At 37.6% G+C, this 27051-nt stretch overlaps 1 protein-coding gene across 2 annotated transcripts in view; it reads right to left on the bottom strand.

Moving 5' to 3' along the window:
• Positions 1-27051, bottom strand: part of AP1G1 (adaptor related protein complex 1 subunit gamma 1) — an 83798-nt gene that overhangs the window by 53733 nt on the left and 3014 nt on the right. For both annotated transcript variants that reach the window (XM_006060402.4, XM_006060403.4), the window contains exon 2: positions 4362-4565. In XM_006060402.4, the coding sequence (XP_006060464.1) occupies positions 4362-4562 (201 nt within the window). In that variant the 5' untranslated portion in view covers positions 4563-4565. The remainder of the gene's footprint in view (positions 1-4361; positions 4566-27051) is intronic.

The raw sequence follows: 27051 nt of genomic DNA, 5'->3' as shown, positions 1-27051 counted from the left end.
TGTTTCACCATCTGGGCCTAGTTCCTCATCACTAAGGTAACAGCCACATCAAGGAAGACAGCACCCAAACAGTTGTCCTACATGCCATGTCTTCAAGGCAAATAGCTACTAATTATCTCCAGCTGATCCTTGAATTTTTTGCAGAATATTTTCTCAGCAGAAGCATTCCGAAACTCCAGACAGTCATTAGCAACAAGCCTGAAGGGAATGAAATCATTGTCCCCCTTTACAACAAATACAGTAGATTTGGAGGGAGTAGATTAGATGGAAAACCTAACAACTTAATTTTCTACATACTTTTTCTAGATGCAATCCTCCAATTTTCTTTGAATTGCAAAACAATTTTTAAAAGGATAATTTTACCAAGTTTCTGGCTTTGTCACATTTTTCTGAACCAAGCAGAAATACTGCCTTTTATCAACATTTAACCTGGTTGCCCTTTTAAAAAAAGCTGCACTCATTTTGTCAGCTTTTAGAATAATTTCCCAAAAGGTCAAATGCACATGACACTTGCTTTTAATTTAACACCAAGCTTTATGATGTTTACACTCATCTCGATGAAAAGATGCAATTAAAATATTGGTATGGGGAGGGAGGTGGGAGGGGGGGTTCAGAATGGGGAACACGTGTACACCCATGGTGGATTCATGTTGATGTATGGCAAAACCAATACAATATTGTAAAGTAATTAGCCTCCAATTAAAATAAATAAATTCAAATTAAAAATAAATAAATAAAACTAGGAAAAAAAAGAAAGCTGTGGTACATATACACAATGGAGTATTACTCAGCCATTAAAAAGAATACATTTGAATCAGTTCTAATGAGGTGGATGAAACTGGAGCCTATTATACAGAGTGAAGTAAGACAGAAAGAAAAACACCAATACAGTATATTAACGCATATATATGGAATTTAGAAAGATGTATAGAACAGTCTTTTAGAACTGTGGGAGAGGGAGAGGTGGGGATGATTTGGGAGAATGGCATTGAAACATGTATAATATCATACATGAAACAAATCGCCAGTCCAAGTTTGATGCATGATACTGGATGCTTGGGGCTGGTGCACTGGGACGACCCAGAGGGATGGTATGGGGAGGGAGGAGGGTTCAGGATGGGGAACACATGTATACCTGTGGCAGATTCATGTTGATGTATGACAAAACCAATACAATACTGTAAAGTAATTAACCTCCAATTAAATAAATTTATATTAAATAAATAAAAATTTAAAAAATATTGTAAATATTAATGGATCTGCAACTGATTGGTTAGGTATTTTTTAAAAGTTACTTTTATTTCATTTTAATATTCAGAAATAACTTTCTCGTTTACAAACACACACACATTTGAAGAACAAGGTTATAATTGCTTTACCACTATACAGACTGGCAACATAAAATCTATATGAACCAGAGCCTGTTTTTTCATTCTTCTGGTTGAGAAGAAAATACATATTAACATTCCTATTGTATCCCTTTTTTTTTTCTCTTGAGAAAATTTATTATGAAATATTTCACTCAAAAATTTGACCCACCAACAAGCTTCAACAAATCTTAACGTTTTATCCCATTTATTTTTAAAAATTTAGTATGATGAATTCAATTAAATCCCTCTGAATAGTCTGCCTCAGTCTAAGTTCCCTCTCTTCATCCCAGGAGTAACCAAAACTCAAAATTGCTGTTGATCACTGTCATGTCGTATGTCCTTAGCTATACGTGAAAAAGACAATTGTTTTTGAATGCTTTAAACTTTCCACAAAGTATCATATTGTATTCCTGCCCGTTTCACCCAACATCTTTTGAACATTACCTACATCCAGACAAGAAGCTCCAGTTTAGGCATGTTCATTGCTATAGAGTATTTCACCTATGAATATACAACTTATCTATTCTCTTTGTGGACATACAGATTGTTCCCAATATGAACACTTGTAAATGTCTCTTTTTAAATGGACAAGGAAGCTTGATCAGATTCACGTTTATCAGTTTTGTTTTGATTTAGCAAATATAATTCACAGGTGGTGATATGAACTTTTAACAGGAGGCTTTAATTATTGCTGGTGGTTTTATCTCTTTTGTGACATCAGCAGCACTGATGATCATCAGGGGTTGAAAATGGTAATACCCTAATTCTTCTTCCATCCCTTCTTCATTTATTAGCTGGGCTATTCCTCTAAGGAGCAACTTTCTCTATATATACCATTGGATTACCAATAGTTCCTTCGGAAAGAACTTGGCAATAATTATTTTACAAGGAACAACTGGATAGAAAAGGCAGGATAAATATTTCTTTCTTTTTCTTTACCAGTTTTCAAAATAATGAGTCATTTCCCTAGTATTTTCCAAAAACAGCCAATAACACTTTCAAATTTTTTTAATTATGATGAACTATTGATACAAACTTATTTGGCATGTTTCAACTACAATTATTACTTTTTTTTTTTTGGCTGCACCACATGGCATGTGGGATCTTAGTTCCCCAACCAGGGATCAAACCTACCTCCCCTGCAGTGGACACATAGAGTCTTAACTCTGGACCACTAGGGAAGTCCCCAATTACTGCTCTTTTATTAAAGCTCAAACTTTCTCATTTTGAGGCAAGACAGCCTTCTCTCATGGCTACCAAATCCTTTCAAAATGACCTCTGTAGTTTCTCTTAAAAAATGCCGCCTAGATAGACTCGGAAAACATATTTTATTTAAATATGTCATAGAAATGAATCTTAGACATATATATAAAGTTCCTGTACAAAATGAAATATCACCAAAGTCTACCCTATGATTTTAAATTCAAGAGTTTGTCTTTAAAGAACAGCCTTAGGAGTATATAAATCTACTGTTCTCATGATGTGTTTTAACAGCAGCACTCTCTGAGTGGAAGGATTAGGAGCCTTTCCTCCACTTGACTATCTAACTTAATGTGTCTACTTAAAATCAACCAAAAAGAATACATGAATAGCTATCTGTTTTATACTAATTATGTCACATGCTATATGGATAACCACCTAGATCCATTTCTGATATGGCAAAAGCATATAATGTTTATTTATAGGAGACAGCTGTTGCTTTTGATTGCCTAGTATCTGGTCCTTTCCTCGGATATTAATACCTCAATTTTCCTTTGGGGAATTAACGCTCTCCCACTCTTAACCATGAATTTCTTGAGAGGCTGATCTCATTCCCTGCCCCAAAATGAGCATAAAAGTCACCCAAGTCAGCCTGGGAAGATTCAATCCCATTACTTTTTTATTTTAACTCAATGGTGCGGGTATATTCTTCCACTGAAGTTAGTGAGCTGAACAGAAAATAAACTGATGGCCATCTTTCCTGACAAATATGTCAAAACATTAATAATATTATTGTTGAATAATGCAAATATGGGTGGTATTTTTTCTCTTTGTACCTAGTGTTGCACATTCTTTCTTTTATTTTACTTTTTTTACATTCTTTCAATTTTGCAGTCTTTTCCTCAGAAAGACTACTTAGCACACAATTAAATTTTCAAGTGAAATAAAATTTAATAGCATTCATAAGAATAAAAAAACAACCCACTACACCCTTCTCTGTAGCTCAATCTCCCTCACCATGTATAAAAGTGGAAAGAAGAAAGTACTTATCACCAAGACTATCAGGCCCAGACTGGCTGTATCAAGCAATATGTGTTTTTTTTTTTTAAAAGAAATATGTGTTTGTGTGTGGGAGTGAAACAAGAGGCAGAACTGCACAGTGGCTATAGCTATCAAGGAATGAGGTTAAGGACAAAATCCTTAAATGCCATTACCTGGCATTCATCAAATTTCTTTTACTTAAACACAACTGTCAACAGTGTTGGTAGTGTTATAATATTACTGCACTGAGAAAATAATTAAGAAAACATTTAGTAAACTTTTCTTAAAAGTGTACTCATCATAGTCCAGAATATGTGACAGAACAATCACAACCTACCAGTTAATCCCAGTCAATCTTTAAACACACTGCCACCATCAAAACATACTCTAATCCACATAATTACAGAGATTCCCAATGGAAAAGACAACTGATGGCAATATCATGCCTTCCCAGGTCAGCAGCTTTCTCTCTCAATTCTACCCTCAGTTCCATAATAATAAGACTACTGGGACATCAAAAATATCCTGTCCTCCTTGACAGGAAAGACTAACAGTCCCTGACCTACTGACATTAAAATAAGAGTACCCTTGTTAGCCTGGAAGAGAGCATGGCAACCCACTTCTTGCCTGGAGAATCCCCACGGTCAGAGGAGCCTCGCAGGCTACAGTCCATGGGGTCACAAAGAGCTGGACTGAGCGACTAAGCAGAGCACAGCACCCTTTGCTAGATGTGGTCTCACCCCAGCCTACCTGTCCAAAGTGAGCAGGGTAGCCCAGCATGTGCATATATAGTAATTTTGCCACATTCCGACACCGGTATGTATTGTCTTCTTCTCTAAAAGATGACCGAATTGCAGCACACTCTTTCTGGATCATTTCTCGTTCTTCGGCTTGGGTTCGGGCTGTCCGGATGGTCCGGATCAGCTCCCGCAATCTGATGGGGGCTGGCATCCTCTGGATATAGAAAGACATTAAATAAAGATGTTCACATTCTACCAAAACCATATACACAACTTTCCACACACATTTCTGATTTTTAAGAATTTAAGACTTGTTAAGTCCAGTAATACAATGTTCCAGCAAAGCAATTACATACAAACCCCTCAATTCATTAAATTTATGTAAAGAACACTAATAAAAATGTTAAGTGGTAACTAAAGCAAAGTAAGAAATAAAATACACTAACAATGAAAAGTCTATCACTAATATCAAAATATCTTAGGAACTAAATCAAGCCAAATCTTTACACAATCCTTAAATTAACTAAAGGACCATGCCTAACCTTAAAGAAGATAGGTATTTTCTGCTCAACTGTCGTTAAACTCAACATAGTTCAACAAAGTATGAGATGAATACTGAATATCATAATCAAAGCTCAATTCAACAAAATAAGAGATGAGGAGAAAAGATCAAATATCAAATTTAAACACCTATCTGAGAAACATAATCATCTCAGTATATACTAAGTATTCTTTGAAAATGTGGCGGAAAAAAACCAATAAACCAATCTCAGCAGACAAAACCGTCAACTGAAAAACATGCACAACCTAAAAGCCGAGAATTATGTTTTATTAGTGAAGACTATAGCCCAGAATACAGCCTCTCAGATGGGTCTTTCAAAGAAGTAAGAAGGAGCCAGGATACATAGGTTTTGCTGTGAAAAAATAACACACATGTAGTTGAACATCACAAGATGACTGCTAATCACAAAAACTGACATCTCAAAGTAACGATTTTAATGCTTTTGTATGTTTGACAAGATTCAAGAGTCTAGGCTTACTGAAATGATTCCTTTGATATATATCTTAACTATCCAGGGCCAGGATCCTATTTTTCTCCATCCAGAATTCCCCTCAAGGTGTACCATCAGGGGCAGCTGCACAGGCTGATGTCTTCACAGTCATAATATTCTGTGTTTACTGAAATGGCAGGCAACATTTTTTTGTCCAGAAGACTACTAGTGTCATGAGAAAAAATAAAAATTAACCCTGCACCCTAACCTTACACAATATACAAAAATTAATTCAAAATGGGACCCAGAAGGAAATCTTTGGAAATGTGGGTTAAACAATGATTTAATATATAAGAACAAAGCACAAAAGAAAAATTAATAATCTGGATTTCATAAAAATTTTGAACTTTTACCCTTCAAAAGATGTCATTATATCCTATCTTACAAAGGACTTGTATTTAGAATACATATCTTATAACTCAAAAATAAAATAAAATAATCATAGTTTAAAATGGGGGAAAGATTTGATTAGACACTTCTCAAAATAAAATATATGAATGGCCAACAAGCACATGAAAAGATGCTAATGTCATCAGTCAACAGAGAAATGTAAATTAAAACTATTAAGGAGATATCACTCTACACCCTTAGAATGCCTATAATTTTAAGCAATAATATAGAACAAATGAACTTTCACACATTGCTCACGGGAATGTAAAATAGCTCAAATACTTTAAAACAATTTGGCAATTTCATATAAATATACACTTAGCATATGATTCAGCAAATACACTCAGTGTTTACCCAAGAGAAATGAAAATATGTGTTCTCAACAACACATGAACAAAAATGGTCAAAGAAGTTTCATTTGTAACTGCCAAAAATTGGAAACAACCCAAATGTTCATAAACAGGTGAAGCATGACTGGCATACCCATATAAAAGTATACTTGTCAGAATAAAACAGAACCAATACACAACCCACAAGGGTCTCAAAAACATTCTGCTGAGCAAAAGAAGTAAGACCAAGAGAGCACATATTGTATGATTTCACCTATATGAAACCTTTAAGAAAGACACATCTCATCTACAATGATGGAAAAGAGATCAATGATTACCTGTGGGGAGAGGGACTGGACTGGGCAGCAAGGAAATCTTTTGGGGTGATAGAAATGGATGTATACACTTATGAAATTCACCAAAATGTATACTTAAAATAGGTGCATTTTATTTTATACATATTATACCTCCATGTTAATAAAAATTATAGAATTAGACAATCATTACAATCACCTTCAGTACCTATTAGCTGTGGAATCCTAAACCAATCATCTTCTATGTTGCTCTAATCTAATAAACCCGTAGGATATCCCACTCCAATCAGTTCACTATGGTATCAATCCTCAAGGTAGGGATGGTACGTTAGGAATTCAGAAAAGTTCCCTAGGTATTGATAAGCTCCAGCATACCGGCCCTCTTAAGACTGTGTGTCCTAAACTACACAAAGCTACCTGTATAATGCCATTTTGTCATTTTTTTTTCTCAATTAAAGATCTGATTTACTCAAACATCTGAAAACATTCTACAATGAAAACTGTTATCAGATGCTGCCTGTACTATGCTATGGACCATGCACATACTGCCATACTGTTTTCAGAAGACTTGAAATGCCCATGATGGCAGTTTAAAAACTGTACACCTGATGGAGAAGGAAGACAATTTAATGTTTCATCCAGATCCAGAGGTGCAGCAAATCAAAGGACAGCTCCAATCGGCAAACAGATATCTCACAATGGTCTCCAAGAAGAAACAGTTGGCAACAGAGAGTTCAAAAGTGCTTCTTCAAAAGGTGGATGGTTCTCTAAAGTTTCAGGTTGCAACCCTTGCAGAAGACACTGACGCCCAACACACTGACTTTCAGTCCAGGAAACATAGGTCTTCCCGGTTCCATGTGGCTGGGGAGCCCCTACCAATCATGCTTCTGTGCTGTGACTAAGAGGGTCCTCTGGACCGGGCAGGGAGCAGGTGGGGCCGTGCACCGTCAGTCATAGTGGATGGCAGTGTAGAAGATGATCCAGGTGACCATGAACAAGGTAAACGATGTCATAAACCCTTCTTCTGTGAGCTCCCATGTGCCGCGATATTTTTCCTCGTCCATCTGCAGGTAGTTGCTGAAGTAGAGGTACACGACACCCACGTTGATCAGGCAAAACCCAGCTATTGCCAAGAAACCTCGCAGTGGTAACACTCCCCAAATGACACCTAAGACCACAGCAATGATCTGTCAGAACCAGTAGATCACATCTAAAAATTCATCCTTGTCTTCCCAGACCGTGTCGCTCCGCAGCACCTTGCTCCAGACAGGGCCCCATTGGCCTGCTGCCCACTGCTCATCCCCCAGACGCACCGCCAGGACCGGGCCTGGGGCGCCTAGGCCAATCTAAAAGGGATCTGGAATCGCAGGTCACAGAGCACGGGTCGGCAGTGGAAGCAACAGGCTCAGTGGATCAGTTCAGCGGCGCCCCTCCAGCTGCCTGCACTTGGCTAAACCCATTTTGTCACTTTTTAATAGAACTATTTGCGGGTTAATGTCTGTAGTTTACAAAGCACTTTTACGTTTATTATCGTCATTATTTCATTTGTCCCTTACATCATTTTAAAATAAGGATGGAAAATCACTATCCTCACTTTGCCTTTGAGAAAACTTGGTCTCAGAGCAACTATTCAACCTGCTTAAGGTCACAAAGCTGGCAAGTGACAGAGCTAGGCACTTGAACCTGGTATTAAGATGCAAGAAGTTCTTCCCAGTACTTCAAAAATAAATATTGTATCTATGTGAAATTATATGATTGCTAGGATTTGTTTTAAAATACTCCCAGGGTGGAGAAGGAAATGGCAACCCACTCCAGTAATCTTGCCTGCAAAAGTCCATGAGCAGAAGAGCCTGGCAGGCTGCAGTCCATGGGGCTACACGACTGAACATGCATGAGGAAGGTGGAAGGAGATGGGGTGATAGCAATAAACAAGTAGAACTAAAAATAAATAAATAAATAAAATACTCTTGGGGGAAAAACATCAAGGAAAGAGAAGAGGAGGGGGTAAAAATGAAACAAAATGGGCAAATATTGATTACTGATGAAGGTATATGATGAATACATGACAATACATTATATTATTCTCTATTTTCTTGTGTATTAGAAATTGTTCATCACCAAAAGCTTTTTAAAAATCAAAAAGCTTCAACAAGGCATCTAAGTCCTTAAAATTTTCATAATAAAAAATATTAATAGAGGTCCATATAAAGAACCACTACTTTCACAATAATCATAAATATCAATGACTTTAGGACAAAACAAAATCTAAAGGCAAGCAAAACCAATGTACTACATACTTACTTTCAACACAGCTAAATAAACTAAGAAAAGTATAAAGGTATTACAGCTCTGAAAGATCAAGAACCAAATGTAAAATCAGGTGTTGACTGTCAAAAGCCCAGTAATTGCATTTTCAAAAAGAATCTTATTTACTGTTAACCTTAACTTGGTGTGTGGGGAACAAGAGACATCTAAAATCAATCAAGGGCTTCCCTGGTGGCTCAGTGGTAAAGAATCTGCCTGCCAGTGCAGGAGATAGGTTCGATCCCTGATCCAGGAAGATCCCACATGCCGCGGAGCAACTACGCCCACGCGCCACAACTACAGAGCCTGCATTCTCGAGCCCGGGAACTGCACCTACTGAAGCCCGTGCACCCTAGAGCCTGTGCACAGCAATAAAAGAAGCCTCTGCAAGAGAAGGCTGTACACCACAACCAGAGAGTAGCCCCCGTTCTCTGCAACTAGAGAAAAGCCCATGCGGCAACGAAGACCCAGCAAAGCCAAATAAAGAAATAAATAAAACTACTTTTAAAAAAATCAGTATCAATGGTAATACTCTGCTAGTAAGTAACTTCTCTCTAGAAGACCTCTACAAAGCCAACAAAGACTATCAGAAAAAGCCTAAATCTAGTCCCAAAATATGAGGGAAATCACAGAAGTTTAAGACAGCTGAGAGAAAAACAAGTTACCTTGATCAACTTCTCAGCTATCAGCCTCAGAGTCACAGAAATATAGTTCATGCCACTAGCTTTTTTCTCTAGTATTTTTTTTTTTTGCTACACTGTGAGGCATATGGGATCTCAGTTCCCCACCCAGGGATGGTCCCTTGCATTAGAAGTGTGGAGTCTTAACCACTGGACCACCAGGGAAGTCGCAATGCCCCTAGCTTTGTAAATGCTAGGGGGAGGAAATGGAGGATTCAGGATGTTAACTACCTCGTACAAGGTCACAGAATTAGTCACTAGCATTACTCATATCTCATGATTCCCCCATTCAGCACTCTTCCTCCAATACTAGGCTGCCTCTAGCTTAGAGAAACACAAGATTTTTTTTCCCTTGGGCTGTGACAACTTACTACTACTTGATTTCTTTCTGTATCACAAGAAAATATCTTAATAGGTGTCAACTGAAAAAATGCACGACGTAAAAAGTTGAGAACTATGTTTTATTTGGAGAATTACTGAAAACTATAGCTCAGGGCTTCCCGGGTGGCTCCGATGGTGAAAAGTCTGCCTGCAGTGCAGAGGACCCAAGTTCAAGCCCTGGGTCGGGAAGACGCCCTGGAGAAGGAAATGGCACCCCACTCCAGTACTCTTGCCTGGAAAATCCCATGGATGGAGGAGCCTGGTAGCCTGCAGTCCATGGGGTCGCGAAGAGTCAGACACGGCTGAGTGACTTCCCTTTCACTTTTCACTTTCATGCATTGGAGAAGGAAATGGCAACCCACTCCACTGTTCTTGCCTGGAGAATCCCAGGGACGGAGGAGCCTGGCAGGCTGCCTTCTATGGGGTCACACAGAGTCGGATATGACTGAAGTGACTTAGCAGCAGCAGCAGCAGCATAGCTCAGGGCTTCCCTAGTGGCTCAGATGGTGAAGAGTCTGCCTGCAGTGCAGGAGACCCAAGTTCAATCCCTGGGTCAGGAAGACCCCCTGGAGAAGGAAATGGCAACCCACTCCAGTATTCTTGCCTGGCGGAGGAGCCTGGCGGGCTACAGTCCACAGGGTTGCAAAGAGCGGACATGACTGAGCGACTTCACTTTCACTATAGGCCATGGATACAGACAGATCAGAGGGAACCTTCCAAAGAGATAAGGGAGGAGTCAGGACATATGAGTTTTGACCGGCGGGAGGCAAAAAAACCAAAAACATGTAATCCAACAAACATCACAAGATGACTGCTAATCACAAAAACCAGACATCTCAAGTTAATGATTTTAGTGCTTTTCTGTGTATGTGAAAATGCCAGAGTCTGGGTTTACTGAAGTCATTCCTTTGATCCGCATCTTATCTGCCAGTATTCTCTCTTCTCCATCCTGAATTCCCTTTAGGGTACACCACCAGATGGCTGCAGTAGCAGCAGTGGCTGACGGCTTGATGGCAGGAAACACTTGTTTACTGAAACTTTTTTTTTTGGTTTACACAGGCATGAATGAAAAAGTAAAGGATTTAGTATATTTCAGAATATATTCTAAGAACAAAACTAAACAAAAAGTTCTGGTTCCAGTGAAAATGGGAGTAAACAACACTCCATGGAGTCCTGCCTCTCTCCTTCTGAATGGAACTATAAATCCTAGAAAAAATACATGCCACAGCTACCTGAGGACTCTGCAAAGCAAATGACAGTGAGCAGACTAGAGAAAGCAAGAGGAATTTGAAGCTACATCAAACTGGCAAGAAGCTGTCATTTTCCTCCAGTGTTGCTCAGCTTGTACCCAAGGGAAGCCCCAAATCTGGAAGTGCTCAGTGGGTACAGAGAAGAAGTTCTAAGAAAAACCCTCTCCTTCTGATCCGAGGAGCAGGAAAAGAAAGATAAAGGACAAAGGAAGAAATTCTGTTTCGTGTTTTCCTTCCCTCTCCCCTGCCCCGGGGTAATACCGCTGGTGGCTGCTGCAAAAAAGCAATGGCAGTGCCCTCCAGGCAGGCGCCTAAAACCGGAAAAGCAAAACTCCTCTCGACCAGAGGAGCTGAGACCCTACAAGCACGCAGTAATCCCTCCCTATCCTCTCACTGCTTGATGTGAATTCACCAAGAAAAGATAACAATTCCAATTGCAAACATACTCAACAATAGTGTTAAAAAATATATGAGACAAAAACTGACAAATATGAAAGGAAAAATAAACAAATCCTCAATTATAGTTAAGAGACTTCACCATGTTCTCCAAGGATAAAACAAAAAACTTGAATGACATTGTTAACTAACTGGATCTAACGAATATCTACAGAACACCACAACCAACAACAGAATGTACATTCTTCTTAATTACAGAACATTCACCAAGACAGACCATGTCCTAGACCATTTGGGGGAAAAAGTTAGGAAATTCCATAGTAGTCCAATGATTAATACTCAGCGCTTTCACTGTCTGGGGTTCAATTGCTGGTTGGGGAACTGAGATCCCACCAGCCACACAGCAAAAAAAAAAAAAGTTAATAAAGTTAAACGAATGGAAATTAAAAAAAAAAAAAAAAAAAGGCCTCTGACCATAATGGAATTAAAAGCTAACTGGAAAACTCTCCATCTACCTCGAAATTAAACAATACATTCCCAAATAATGCATGGGTGAAAAAGGAAGTATCAAGGGAAATTAGTAAACATGCCGAACTCAACAAAAACATAAACACACATCAAAATCTGGGTTATACATTAAAGCAATGGTTAATGGGAAATGTATAGCATTAAGGACTTACATGTCAACAATCTAACAACTAAGGTTCTACTTTAAAAAAAAACTGGAGGGAATTCCCTCGCAGTCCAGTGGTTAGGACTCCTTACGTTCACTGCTGAGAGCATGGGTTCAACCCCTGGTCAACCCTGGTCAGGGAAGTAAAGTGAAAGTCACTCAGTTGTGTCCGACTCTTTGCAACCCCATGGACTATACAATCCATGGAATTCTCCAGGCCAGAATACTGGAGTGGGTAGCCATTCCCTTCTCCAGGGGATCCTTCTCCAGGGTAGCCATTCCCAACCCAGGGATCAAACCCAGGTCTCCCGCATTGCAGGTGGATTCTTTACCAGCTGAGCCACAAGGGAAGCCCAAGAATACTGGCGTGGGTAGTCCATCCCTTCTCCAGAAGATCTTCCAGACCCAGGAATCGAACCGGGGTCTCCTACATTGCAGGCGGATTCTTTACCAACTGAACTCTCAGGGAAACCCCCCAAAAATGGAACACTTCATGAATTTGCGTGTCAGGGAGCTAAAAAGTAAATAAAAATAACCGCAATGAACTAGAAAAAAGTAAACACTACACAAATCAATGAAATTAAAAACAAAAAAAAGTCAATGAAGCCAAAAACTTGTTGTTAAAAACAATCAATGAAATTGATAAACCTCTGGCCAGACAATAAAAGAGAAACAATACAAATTACCAATACTAGGAATGAAAGGAGATATTATAACAAACATTAAAAGGATAATTAGGTATTAGTATGAACAACTTAATGCACATCACAACTGAACATACACATGCAAAAAGAGAAAGAAAAAAACCTGAACCTTGACCTAACTCTCACACCTTATTAACTCAAAATGGATCCTAGATCTAAATATAAAACATACAACTATAGAACTTTTAGAGGACATAGGAGTAAACCTTCATGACCTACGGTTAGGCAGAGTTCTTGGAGGTTATACCAAAGGCACAATCCATAAAAGAAAAAAAAATGATAAAATTGGATTTTATAAAAAATACACAACTTTTACACTATGAAAAACACTGTTAAGAAAATGAAAAGACAAGTTACAGACTGGGATATTTGCAAATCACGTATCAACAAGGGATGTGTATTTATCTAGGACACAGACACAATTCTCAAAACAGTTAAAAATGGACACTTTACCAAAAAGCTATAAGAATAGTAAATAAGCATATTTAAAAGATGCTCAACTACATTAAGCATTAGATACCAATTAAAACCACAATAAGATAACTTTCTTGCCTGGGAAATCCCATGGACAGAGGAGCCTGGCAGGCTACAGTCCATGGCGTCACAAGAGTTGAACCCAACTTAACAATTTAACAGCAACAACATACACCTACTCGAATGGCTAACACACCAAGTGCTGGAGAGGATGCAAAGCAACTGGAACTCTCTTTCACACAGCGCTGGAAGGCAAGCAAAATGGTACTGCCACTCTGGAAAACAGTTTGACAGTTTCATATAAACTTACAACATACACTTACCATACGACCCAGCAATGCTACATCTAGGAATTTATCACAGAAAAATGGGGCTTATGAGGGACAGGGAACTAATAGGTGCTCTACTGAGCTAAGCTCCATAGAAGTACCAAGCCATCTAGAAAGGAGATCCTGAGTACCAGGTTGAAAGGGAGTGCTTTTCAAACCCAGGCAGTTCAGAAAGGGTGCCTGTCAAGCTACAGCTATTTTGGACTTCCAAACAAGTGAACTGAGACTAAGAGGGTAATGCTTTAAATACATGGAGAAGGCCAAGGACAAATCTTTAAGAACTTGTATTTCTCTTTATTTCTACCTAAGATATGTAAGAAGGTCTATTCTAAAAATTGAGAAAAACAAAATGTCATGTCTATGTTTTGGCCAAGGCACCAAAAGGAGGGAGTCACACCACAGGAACTATGCACTGGAAGCAACAGTAATTGAAGTCAAAGAGTTACAAGTGAAGGAAAAATTACTGGGGAAGAGAATTGGGCCCAGTAAGCTAGCCTCTCCTCTTGCCTGCTCCCCAAGTCTTCTTACATTAATAAACCTTAGCGACTATGGTTTTATATTTTGAATAAGAAACTTCTTAAATTGTTCAAACAAAAACTCTTAACATGTTGAATATCCCTCAGACACAGTGTCTATAAAGAAAAGAACAGATTTAAAAGAAATGTTAGTGCAAAAACAGTAAAAAGAAGATCCTAGTACTTAACCACCCTTGTTGGCCCAACTACCTACAGCAAGCCACTTGACTTCTCTAAGCCTCTCTTTCAGCAGTAAAATAAGGGTATTGAATAAATACTGAATACTGAAAACTGAAAAATTAAAATAAAAAATAAAGAGTATTGAATCAGCTTTAAAAATCTATGAGAACAAATATTTAATGATCATACTACATATCATTCTATTTTCAGTCTATTTTAAAAGCATCATTCTTTACAAATCAAAGGTAGCCTCTTCAATTGACTGCTTGTACAGTCAGGTAATTCTGTACAAGGAAAAAATAAGTTAAACCAAACTTTAATAATGAGCAAAATATTATATACTACACTTAACATTAAGTTTGAGAATTCTGAACTGAGAAAGCAGCAAGATCAAGGTCTTTAAACAGAAAATGAACAACAAAAAAAGTTGAATAGCTGAAGGCCCATTTATAAAACAGAGACTACAATATCATAAACAACATCAACACATCAACATAAGCATCATTTAAATCCATTTCAAAATGGAAAGGGAAAATGTAAAAAATACAGAATCAGAAGTTAGCTTCATGTACCTCTTCTTTTTCTTCCTTGTTCAATTCACTTAGTCACACTACCCCAGAGATGACCTAAGTAACAGGGAAACATGTTATACCAGTAAGTGCCAATCACTCATTGAACAAATATTTGCTGAGCCTTTGCTATGCCAGGCATTGTAATAGGTGCTAGGGACTGGCAAGGACATAGCCTCTATCCTTAAGATCTCAAAGTCTACTGAAGAAAACAGATTTTTAAATTCCAGCCACATAATAAAAGGCAAAAATTGCTAATCAATGACAGGACACTGTATTTATGATAAGCCAAATATTGTCATGGCCAAACTAACTCAATATATGTAGACATTTTTTTCTTTTTGAGCAATTTCTGAATCAAACAAATCCAAAATCCCATACATATATAGAAAGAGGTTTGTAGCACAGTCGTTTATTCACTCAGTCCTGTCCGACTCATTTGCAACCCCATAGACTGTAGTCTGCCAGATTCCTTTGTCCATGGAATTTTCCAGGCAAGAATACTGGAGTGAGTTACATTTCCTGTTCTAGGGGATCTTCCTGACCCAGGGATCAAACCCTCATCTCCTGCATCTCCTGCACTGACAGGTAGATTTCTCAACACTAAGCCACCTGGGAAGCCCCTACGTAGCACAGTACCAGTACTCATTCAAAACCTTTAGGGGAGAACGGAAATAAATTTTCTGGATTTTAGAAAGGTAATATAGTACCTACACAATACGTTATAATTTGCCCATTAGGTCTGGAGCATCTGTTCTATTATCAAACAATATTTCTGCAGTAACACATAAGAATATTCACACCAAGGAGAGAAATAAATACTATAAACAGCCTCGCATCTGGTCAGATCAGACTTTAACACCAAAAGAATTATGAAGAACGTCTTTTGGCAATTTCAGGACTGATAAGAGATGATGTACCCTTATTCAATGACCCTATCACTGTTTAAAACAACATAAAATTACTTAGGTTTATATGCCAGCTCCACAACTTATTAGCTGTGTCCTTGTGTAAATGTCTTAATCTCTCAGAATTCAGTTTCCTCGTCTCTAAAATGCGGAGAGTATCTACCTCAATGAATTGTTACAAGAAACAAACCAGAATACACATAAAAGTCTTAGCAAAGTGCCTAGCACGTAGTAATCACTAAACGAATGTTGGCTACATGAACAAATCACCCCTGAATAAAATAATCTTGAGTAAAAACAAGTTGCAGAAAGACACACAGAATTAATATTTATAAAAGTTTAAAAGACATGAAAGTATGATCTACTAGATTCTTTAGATCTACTACAAAAATGCAGTAAGAGTACATGTGTAACTGGGGACTGCCCTGGGGGTCCAGTGGCTAAGACTCTGTGCTCCCATTGCAGGGGCCTGGGTTCAATCCCTGGTCAGGGAAACAGATCCTATATCCCGCAACCAAGACCTGGGGCAGCCAAATAAATAAATATTAAAAAAAAAAAAAAGAGTGTATGTACAGTTGAATCACTTTGCTGTACACCTAAAACATACCTCAACTGTGAAAATGCAGTAAAAGAATAAGAATGTGTATGCCAAAGACAATCATCTGGGAAAGAGGGGACTCTGACTGGGGTAGTACACAGGAAGCTTCAGCTACATTGGTGGTATTTTACTTCTTGGACTAGGCAGTAGGTAAATGAATGTTTATTATTATTTTCCATGTGCTTTATATCTGAAATATTTCTAAAAATTAGATTCAAATACATCCATGTATTAGACATATGTAATGAATGCTGTAGACCACATTACCTATTTTAATTACGATGTAGATTTCCTTATTTTTCAAAGTGTTTACTTGCTTTTCAAATACTCAAAAACCATGAGATTCCTCAACATATAACAGCTTAAACATCTATCATAAAAAACAATAACTATCCTTTAAAATAAAAACGTAAGATACAATGTATAGTAATGACTCAGCTATACAGAACATAGCTGAGAATCTAAAACACATTTTTATAATCTCATGCAGCCAACAGAGAGATTCACATCAACACATATCGACCCGGAACATCTACTTTATTTGCAGGTTCTTATTCAGCTTTTTCCAGAATAGAACAAATTAGAAAACTGGAAGAAAAACTGAAGAGAGTGGGAGCCAGGAGAAAGTTGTTTTGGGAAAGGACACTGATGATAGTTAAACTGTCACCTAACAGCAAGGGGGAAAAAAAAACGGTTGCAAAACAAACAAATAAAACTTATATCTAACTGAAGCAAGCATTCAAAAGCATAATAGCAAGATTCATAAATTCTGGAGATCTGCTATAACAATACAGTGCCTGCTGCTGCTGCTAAGTCGCTTCAGTCGTGTCTGACTCTGTACAACCCCATAGGCTCCCCCGTCCCTGGGGTTCTCCAGGCAAGAACACTGGAGTGGGTTGCCATTTCCTTCTCCAATGCATGAAGGTGAAAAGTGAAAGGGAAGTCGCTCCGCCGTGTCCAACTCTTCGCGACCCCATGGACTGCAGACTACCAGGCTTCTCCATCCATGGGATTTTCCAGGCAAGAGTACTGGAGTGGGGTGCCATTGCCTTCTCCGATACAGTGCCTATACAATATTATATTGTGCAACTGAAAATTTGTCAAGAGGACAGTGCCTGCTGTATTCTAAAAAATACAAACAAATATTCTAAAAATTCCACAATCTAGAAAAAAGATTGTGCCCTTTACCGATTTCTCTTATTAAAAATTATAGATGATTAATCAAAAAGGAAAAGACCAAATCACTGATAAATCTCTACCTTTGACTTCCACAATAATTACCTTGATTTACAACTTTTTAAAAAAAATCCAAAATTAAAGCATTTATCTTATACACACTTAAGACACACACAGAGCATAGCAGTCTGAGGATACTTAGTGTGCTAGTAAAAAGTCTTCAACTCTCCCTGAAGTCCTAAGAATATTAACAAGTTAAAAACAGTACCATATTCAGTTTTTTTAAATAAGATCATGGCTCAGCAAGGAATGGCTCATAAAGATCAACATTTAACATTTAAGGCAGAAGGTAGAAAAAAACTGAATATAAAGTTATATCCTAACTCATCAAATTATATACATTGTTGTTTAGTCACTAAATTGTGTCCAATTCTTCACAACCCATGGACTGTAATCTGCCAGGCTCCTCTGTCCATGGGATTTCCCAGACAAGAATACTGGAGTGGGTTGCCATTTCCTTCTCCAGGGTATCTTTCCAATCCAGGGATCGAACCCAACTCTCCTGCACTGGCAGGCGGATTTTTTACCACTGAGCCACAAGGGAAGCCCAAATTATACATTAAATATATACAATTTTGTGTATATCTCAATAAAGCTGCCCTAAAAACTAAAGCTAACAGTTACATGAAAATAAAACAGTATCCATGGAATAACCAATTTCTAAAAATTATATAGTTCAAATACTGTCCACTCTCATTCATTTAACTACCTGATCCATCAAAGACTGAGAAAGATATATTTAAGTCTATTACCATGATTATGTTTTGTCAATTTCTCTTTTTACGTCTAACACATTTAGTATTTCAATGGTTTCAGTCAATGCCTAAACATCCACATGTTTTATATGTACATGCTTGCACATATTTTCAAAATAAAATGTCCCTCTTTGTTATCTTTTTAAAAACTAAAAATAAAAAGTAAAACACTTAGTACGACAAGGATGAAAAGCAAACACAAAAAAATTAAGTCTGATTTGTTAAGGAACAGGAGCTGTGGACAAATGTATTCTATTTTATTAATGTATTCTATTTTATTAACATAGTCTATTTTTAATAAATGTATTCTATTTAATAATTTGATAAATAAGGATGAAAACAAAAAAAGGAAGTATAAAATTCATTTTGGAAAAATTTCTATCCAAAATGGTTAAACAAAATTGGGTTTTGAAGCTTAAAACTAAATTAGTATTATTTTACATATCAAAGTAATCAAAACTATAAATGCTTCATATAGAAAAGAAAATTTTTAAATAGTAGAAGAGACCAGGGGAAAAAAAGACTGCAAATGTTCCAATTCACCTAAATCTTATCCCTAAAATGGAGAAAATAGTTACTTTCCAAAGTTTCCACAAAACCCTTTGTGGGATAAAACCATCAATACCATCTCCAAGCCATGATCACCTCTTTTTTTTCCTCTGAAATACCTATTTTTCCCACTCATATACAAGCTCCCTAAAGCCTGATTCTTGATTATTTTATTAATCCTTATATTCCCCTTGCCTGAAGAGTAGGAACTGAACAAATAATGCATTTATTGAATTCTGAAGAGTAGAAGAGCCTTATTTAAAGAAAATGTACTTGTCCTTTCCAGAGAATACAAAATAAAGTGCACTGGATCCTCACTAACAGCTATAGAAAAGGCATCAGGACTTGACCCAGTCCTCTATTCTATCATACTTATTTAACTTTCTTCCCACTCCTGACCTCACACTCTCTGGCTGTGAGCGCTGAGCTGACAGCCGACAAATACATAAAGGGTGGGATTCCCACTGCTATCTGATTCTGCTTCCTCTAAACTTAAAGGTATTTGAACTCTAAATCTAAAAAGAAATCCCAAGTTAAAAGTGATTTTTCAATATGAAAATTATCTCCTTTTCTAGACACCCACTGTACTTGAAATCTTTCTTGATAAACAGTAAGAAAAGAAATAAAATTTATGTTAACTTTACCACCAGTCACAGACTTCTAAGTATGGCTGAGAGTGCTCAAGGGACCCAAATTAACACTGGGCAAAACCCTCCAACAGAAGTTGCCATGTTTCTCTCTCACTCTCCATATGACCTATACTTTCAAATTACACTCCACACAAAACCCCTATTTCAGATTTTTATCTCATATGTATATTTGAATTGCTTTGGTATATTTAAAACTTGCAAAAATACCATGACCAAAATAGTAAGAAAGCTTAATAGTAAGAAACTTAAACCAAACTAATCAACAGTATTATGCTTCAACCAGATTTTTACTTTACAATGTATCTTACAGACACTGCAGCTGCTGCTGCTGCTGCTAAGTCGCTTCAATAGTGTCCGACTCTGTGCGACCCCACAGACGGCAGCCCACCAGGCTCCTCCACCCATGGGACTTTCCAGGCAAGAATACTGGAGTGGGGTGCCATTTCCCTCTTGATTACAGACACTACCTGTCATTAATCTGACTTAGCTGTGCTCTCTCACTGTCTGTGTTCTTGTGGTTTTCTTTCTTTGGGGTAAAGTGGGCAGGGAGGGGGAAGCAGCACACATCTATTTCTCCTGTATGAAGAAATGTGTTCATAGAAAGGAAATGTTCTACAGAGTGAAGAAAAAGGGGTGGCCAGTGTTAATAAATCACTGTTTGAATAGAAGAGATTAAATCTGGGGATAAGTATTTTGGTCTCTGGAGAGGCAAAACACCATTGTCAGGGACAGTTCTTTCAAGTTTCACCTTGGCCTAGAATGATAAAACACTCAAGCCCATGCAACTTTATAGGATCTGGTTTCAGGCTCACAATGCAACTTTCTGATTATTAATCACCTTCTGAAGCACCTTGCCTCCCAAACACCTCCATACAAGGAACAGAGGACCCCACAAAGTAGATACAGGTAATTCAACAGAAAAGTATAACCCCTTATGAATTACAACACTGTTATCCTAACTTACACACCAGCGAGTCTGATCAGGATGAATCATTCCTAGGTGAAATACTAAAATGGAATTTCTGGATCTTCAAGGGGAAGGCTGTGAAATGTGTGACCACATTAGGATATTACCACACCCTGTCTAAGCAGTCACCTGGTATCCCTCTATGAGATCTTAAGCTCAATTGTCCCTCAACTGTCAGTGTTATAGGAATCTTCTTTTAAACTTAATTATCCATAAGCAAAACTCACCAAACCTGAGGTTTTAAAATTAGATATATATAAATGTAAATATGCCTACTGAACAATTCAGTCACCTTAATTCATATGAAAAGTAATAAAGGCGAAATAAACTATGACAGATGAACATGATCAATTTGACACAAAATAAAAAGCAATTTTTCACTCTCTTAACCCTAATATTAGCAAAGATATACCATAGAGGCCTCAATTATCAAAAACGGTCACAAAATGCTTCAAATAAAATCTTAATTTTTTTAAAGATACGCCCTAAAGGGTAAGATGAACTCTCATGTGAAATGCTGGGCTGGATGAAGCACAAGCTGGAATCAAGATTACCAGGAGAAATATCAATAACCTCAGATACGCAGATGACACCACCCTTATGGCAGAAAGCGAAGAGGAACTAAAAGCCTCTTGATCAAAGTGAAAGAGGAGAGTGAAAAAGTTGGCTTTAAACTCAACATTCAGAAAACTAAGATCATGGCATCTGGTCCCATCACTTCATGGCAAACAGATGGGGAAGCAATGGAAACAGTGACAGACTTTATTTTTTGGGGCTCCAAAATCACTGCAGATGGTGACCGCAGCCATGAAGTTAAAAGACGCTTCCTCCTTAGAAGAAAGGCTGTGACCAACCTAGACAGCATATTAAAAAGCAGAGACATTACTTTGCCAACAAAGATTCGTCTAGTCAAAGCTATGGTTTTTCCAGTAGTCATGTATGGATGTAAGAGTTGCACTATAAAGAAAGCTGAGCACCGAAGAATTGATGCTTTTGAACTGTGGTATTGGAGAAGACTCTTGAAAGTCACTTGGACTGCAAGGAGATCCAACCAGTCCATCCTAAAGGAAATCAGTCCTGAATATTCATTGGAAGGACTGATACTGAAGCTGAAACTCCAATACTTTGGCCACCTGATGCAAAGAACTGACTCCCTGGAAAAGATCCTGATGATGGGAAAGATTGAAGGCAGGAGGAGAAGGGGACGACAGAGGATGAGATGGCTGGATGGCATCACCGACTTGATGGACAAGAGTTTGAGCAAGCTCTGGGAGTTGGCGATGGACAGGGAGGCCTGGCGTGCTGCTGTCCATGGGGTCGCAGAGTGAAACACGACTGAGTGACTGAACTGAATTGAACAAGTAAGATAAATCTTAAGGAAGATATCTGTACCTCATGTGAATATAGGTGCTTTAACTTCCATATATTTTGATATCTTTCATATAATGAACATGCATAATTTGAGAATTCTTGCTTTAAAGATTCAAATTGACAAAAACCACAAGAATGGATGAATAAAGCAAAACTGCAAACTTTCAAAATAAAAAGGTGGCACTCATCCTAAAAGGCTAGAGTCACAGTTATCTATGGGCACTTTTCTACAGATGACTTTAGAAAGCTATGAGAAAGTGACTTAATACTAAGACAACAAATTTTCCCTAGCATATTCTTCACGAATCCAAGTTCTGTTAATTTGAGATAGCCAAGAAGTGGGTGGAGAGGAGAAGCACTGGTCTATAGGAAATGAAAGATTCATTTTTAACCTATGTTTGACATTAGTTAGAAATGGGGGGGGTGGGGGTGGGGGTTGAAGTTCCACTGATAACCGAGTCAAAAATTGTAAAATATCTAGGAATAAATTTAGCAATAAAGGTACATGAACTAGATGAAGACAACTACTAAATCTACGAAATCTTTACTGAAGAAACTAAAATAAGACCTCAATAAATGGAAACATTATAATATGGAAAAGTTATCATTATTTAAAAATGTCAGGCCTTCCAAAATTAATACATGAATATAGTGCAATTCCAAACACTGACTTGGCTTTTTTGAAGCTTTCTGAACTCAACAGAATTATATTCAACCAATATAGATAAGAATAAATATTTAAGAATAGTCAAAAAAACTTAAAAGTACAGTGACAGGAGCACTTAACAGAGTGTTAACTTTCTATATAAAGCTATAATATTCAAAACAGTAAAATAATGGTACAGGAAGAGTAAAACAGAACATCCAGAAATAGAGCAAACATATATGGGAACGTAACATATGATAAGGCAGCATTCAATTCATTGAAGAAAGGATGGTTTATTTAGTCTGGACACAGCTGGCTCTCTACACAAAAGAAAATCATATAAGACCCCTTACTTTATACCAGATAAAATTTAACTCTAGATTAATAAATTCATGTGTTATACACAAAGAATTAATATACCATGAGATGTTCCTGCAAGATACAAGAAAAAGAAAAATGAAGCAAGGGCATGAACAGGCAATTCACAGTAAAGGAAATCCAAAAGACCACAAAACATAGTAAAAGAGACTAGCTCCAGCAATAATCAAGGAAATTAAAATTAAGACAAAACTGAGAAACCATTTAGCAACTAGCAGACCAGCAAAAATAAAATTAAGTAATGTCATCTAAAGATGTGACATTATGAACCCACTGCTAGTGGAAATGGAAATTATGACAACCTACTAAAAGAGTAATCCAGCAATGGTAACATTTAAAATATAATTCCTTTAACTCAGAAATCCCACCTAAGAGATTCCACTCTGTAGAAATAAGAGCATCAGCAAATAAAGGGACATGTAAAAGGTCGTCTAGTGCACTACTGTTTGTAGTGCAAAAATCTCGGAACAGCCCAAACGTATACAAGAAAATGACTGAATAAATTATGTAGAGTACATCCACACTGTGAGACGTGATAGGGTTTCCTTTTTTTAATTGGAAGATAATTACAATGCCATGTTGGTTTCTGCTGTACAACATAAATCAGCGGTAAGTAGACATGTATCTCCTCCCTCTTGAGCCTCCCTTCCACCCTCCCATCCCACCCCTCTAAAACAAGGTAGCATTATACTTACTGACCATGAGGTGTTAAGGAAAGTTTCAGTTACAGAGTAACATAAAAAGTATGATCTACCCTTTGTAAAAACAAAGCATGCCATGTATGTACATTAATGTTGTATGTACAGTACTTAACCAAGCGTGGAGAGGTACTGGAGTATACTCAAAACCTGGTAAAATGGTTGGGGAGTAACAACAAAGCGGCTGGGGAAATGAACAGGTTTTTTTTTAGAAGTGTGTCTTTAGTTTTTTTTTTTTAATTTATTACAGTGGACATCTATTATTTTGTAAATAGATTAAGAACTTTTTAAAAACGCCTCAGCACTGTTATAGTAGAGCCTTCAAAAACAGTGGGAAAGTCGATAACAAATCACTAAACTATCAACATATTCCCATTCTGAGGAAAAAGACTGAAGTTCTCAGCTTACTATTAGTTCCCTGAGCATAATGAATTACATAACAGGTATTCAAAAGAAAGAAAAAAGATGGCAGGCAGAGCAAATTTCTTTGCTGTCACTTGAAACTTTGGCAAAACAAAGGGTCTGAGTAAATTACAAGTAGAAAAGGAAAATATCCATTTTGGAATTAAATATCTAAATAATATTTCCAAAGACACACAGATAAGGTTTTGTATATGTTCTAAATCTGAAAATAAATTTCAATAACATCAACTCTATCAGTCGCAAGTAAATGACCTGCAGTCAACTCCTATGAGCTTCCCATGTGGCTCAGTGGATAAAGAATCTGCCTGCTATATTGGAGACACAAGAGACTTGAGTCTGACCACTGAGTTAGGAAGATCCCCTGAAGGAGGGCATGGCAACCCACTCCAGTACTCTTGCCTGGAGAATCCCAAGGACAGAGGAGCCTGGCAGGCTACAGTCCATGGGGTCACACAGAGTCGGACACGGCTGAAGGGACTCTGCATGCACACACGTGCTATGTACTAGGGATGCCATAAATTAAGATAGTTCTTGTCCTTTGAAGATCAGGACTAGTAAACAATTGCACAAACACTAAAAAAAAAAATACTACAATCCTTTGCCTGGGGTAGAGAGGAAGAAAGAATAGATTCATTAGTTGGAAGGGAGAAAAGCATTCCAGGTGTAAGCCGAACAGGTACAATGAATGAAAGAACACTTAAGTGCTCAAGGAACAACAAAAGTTCAGCGTGCGTAAATAAAATAACACACCCAAATGACAGCAGAGTCAAATTATAAGCAACTTCCTCATTCTACTTTCTTAAATAATGAACACCATTTATTAAACGTTCATCATGTAAAGCTTCTAAAGAAAATACAGTGCCCATGCCTTCACTGATAGAAATACACATTTTCAAAAGTTACATACATTGATTGAGTACTAACAGAAAGGAGTCCCAGGTGGTTCACTGGTAAAGAACCCGCCTGCCAACAGAGAAGACAAAACAGACACAAGTTCAATCCTTTGGTCAGGAAGATTCCCTGGAGTAGGAAATGGCAGCTCACTCCAGTATTTTTGCCTGGAAAATTTCATGGACAGAGGAGCCTGACAGCCTTCATTCAGTCCATGGTGTGGCAAAGAGTCAGATACAACTCAGCGACTATTAGAAAAAGAGGCTCTTCCTTCTTCTTTTATTTGTTTCTTGTTTATTTTCTGGCCACACCATGACGCATCTAGGATCTTGGTTCCCCAACAAGGGACTGAACCCAAGCCTCCTGCAGTGCAATCAAGAGTCTTAACCACTGGTCCACTAGGGAACCCCAAGGCTCTTTCTTCTTACAATAGTTTTCCTTCAATATTCAGACCCCAAAACCCCTAACAATAACTACAAAGATTCAATTAACTCTACACAGTGTACCTATTTCTTCCTCAGTTTCCCCATCCATCTCAAACCAGTATTTTCACTATATTTTAAAAGTATCATGTTTTCAAAAATTTCAAAAAGTGGGAAGGGAATCTCTTGTGCAGACTTTAAAAAGGAATTTTAAAAATTAACTTCCCTTCCTTCTCTTCAGCTTGAAACTGAACAATTTCCCAAGAGTAAGGTTTAGCAAGCAGAAACTAAACTGAGATGTAAAAACACTAGTGGAACTTCTTTTGAGTTGTACAACTGTGTGATCATTTACGAAAGTTAAATCTTACGATCAAATAGTGTACACCATCTATGCTATGATATTCTTAATTTTAACCCAAACGCTGACAAGGAGACTACAAATGTTTTACATCTCCAAAGATTAATAAGCACATGCCTTTCTCATATTTGCTCTTTCCAAGAATCTATAACATTAATCTCAAAGCCAGACAAGCTGCACAGCCTAGGATGCTCAGCCCAACACAATCAGCTACACAGGCAAACTGGAGTGAGCAAAGCAACGGATTATCAGGTTACACTGTGACTGCTGCACTGTAACAACAAAGAAAGGGGGGTGAACACTACTTGCCTTTAAGATGTCTTTAATTATTAATAAAGTACAAAGGTCACATATGTTTTCTTCATCTTTTAAAAAAAATCTTTTTTCTTTCTAAGCCTGTTTTTCACTGGCAACATTTATAACTCATTAATTTTCTTCTCCAATAGTTAGAGTAGTTCAAAACAAAACCCCACCAAAAAAGGCTAAACTTCAAAGTACCTAGTAAAAAAAGCATTTCTCATTTTAATCATATTATCCTAACCCTTGCCCTTTTTGTACAAAAGTGTTAGTTAATACTGACTCAACAAGTTTGGCAAGTGTGGGTTTTTTTTTTTCTTCCACTTTTGGACCCTTCAAACTCTGACAGATTGTTCTAGTGACCAGAATTCATAGCAAATTAAGTATTTTCAATGACTCCTTCAGTGAAGAAAAACCTTATATGTATTTTAAATGTAGAAATGATGCCTTTACTGAAACAAAATTTTCTATACAAAAAAGCAAATCAAAGAATCCAAAAGAATCCAAACTATCACTTTTTGCCAAAAATGATTTTCAAAACCTGTAAGCCAACAAATATAAGCACTTACATAAATCTATATGTTCTCTTAATTTTAAAACTGCTTACTACTTTAATGGGCTTCCCTGGTGGCTCAAGCAGATTCTTTACCACTCAGGTGGTAAAGAATTCACCTGCAATGTAGGAGACTTGGGTTTGGTCCCTGGGTCAGGAAGATCCCCTGGAGAAGGGAATGGCTACCCACTCCAGTATTCTTGCCTGGAGAATTCCACGGACAGAGGAGCCTGGCGGGCTAGTCGATGGGGTCGTAAAGAGTTGGACACTACTGAGCAACAAACACACAGCTACTGTAACATCATCCTGCATGAAAGAAACTGAACAAGTAACAAAAGGATGAAAGTCAAAATCAAGAACTGAAAACAATTCATAAAGGAAGACCGAAAGACAAGCCCCTAAAACGATAAAACAAGTTGCTGCAGGTTGAAGAAAGGTAATAGTTTTAGATTTTCTGAAG

Source organism: Bubalus bubalis, chromosome 18, assembly GCF_019923935.1.
Source record: "Bubalus bubalis isolate 160015118507 breed Murrah chromosome 18, NDDB_SH_1, whole genome shotgun sequence".
Classification (NCBI taxonomy): domain Eukaryota; kingdom Metazoa; phylum Chordata; class Mammalia; order Artiodactyla; family Bovidae; genus Bubalus; species Bubalus bubalis.
Note: the sequence above shows the minus strand (reverse complement) of the source record. Positions and strands in the feature narration are given on the sequence as shown.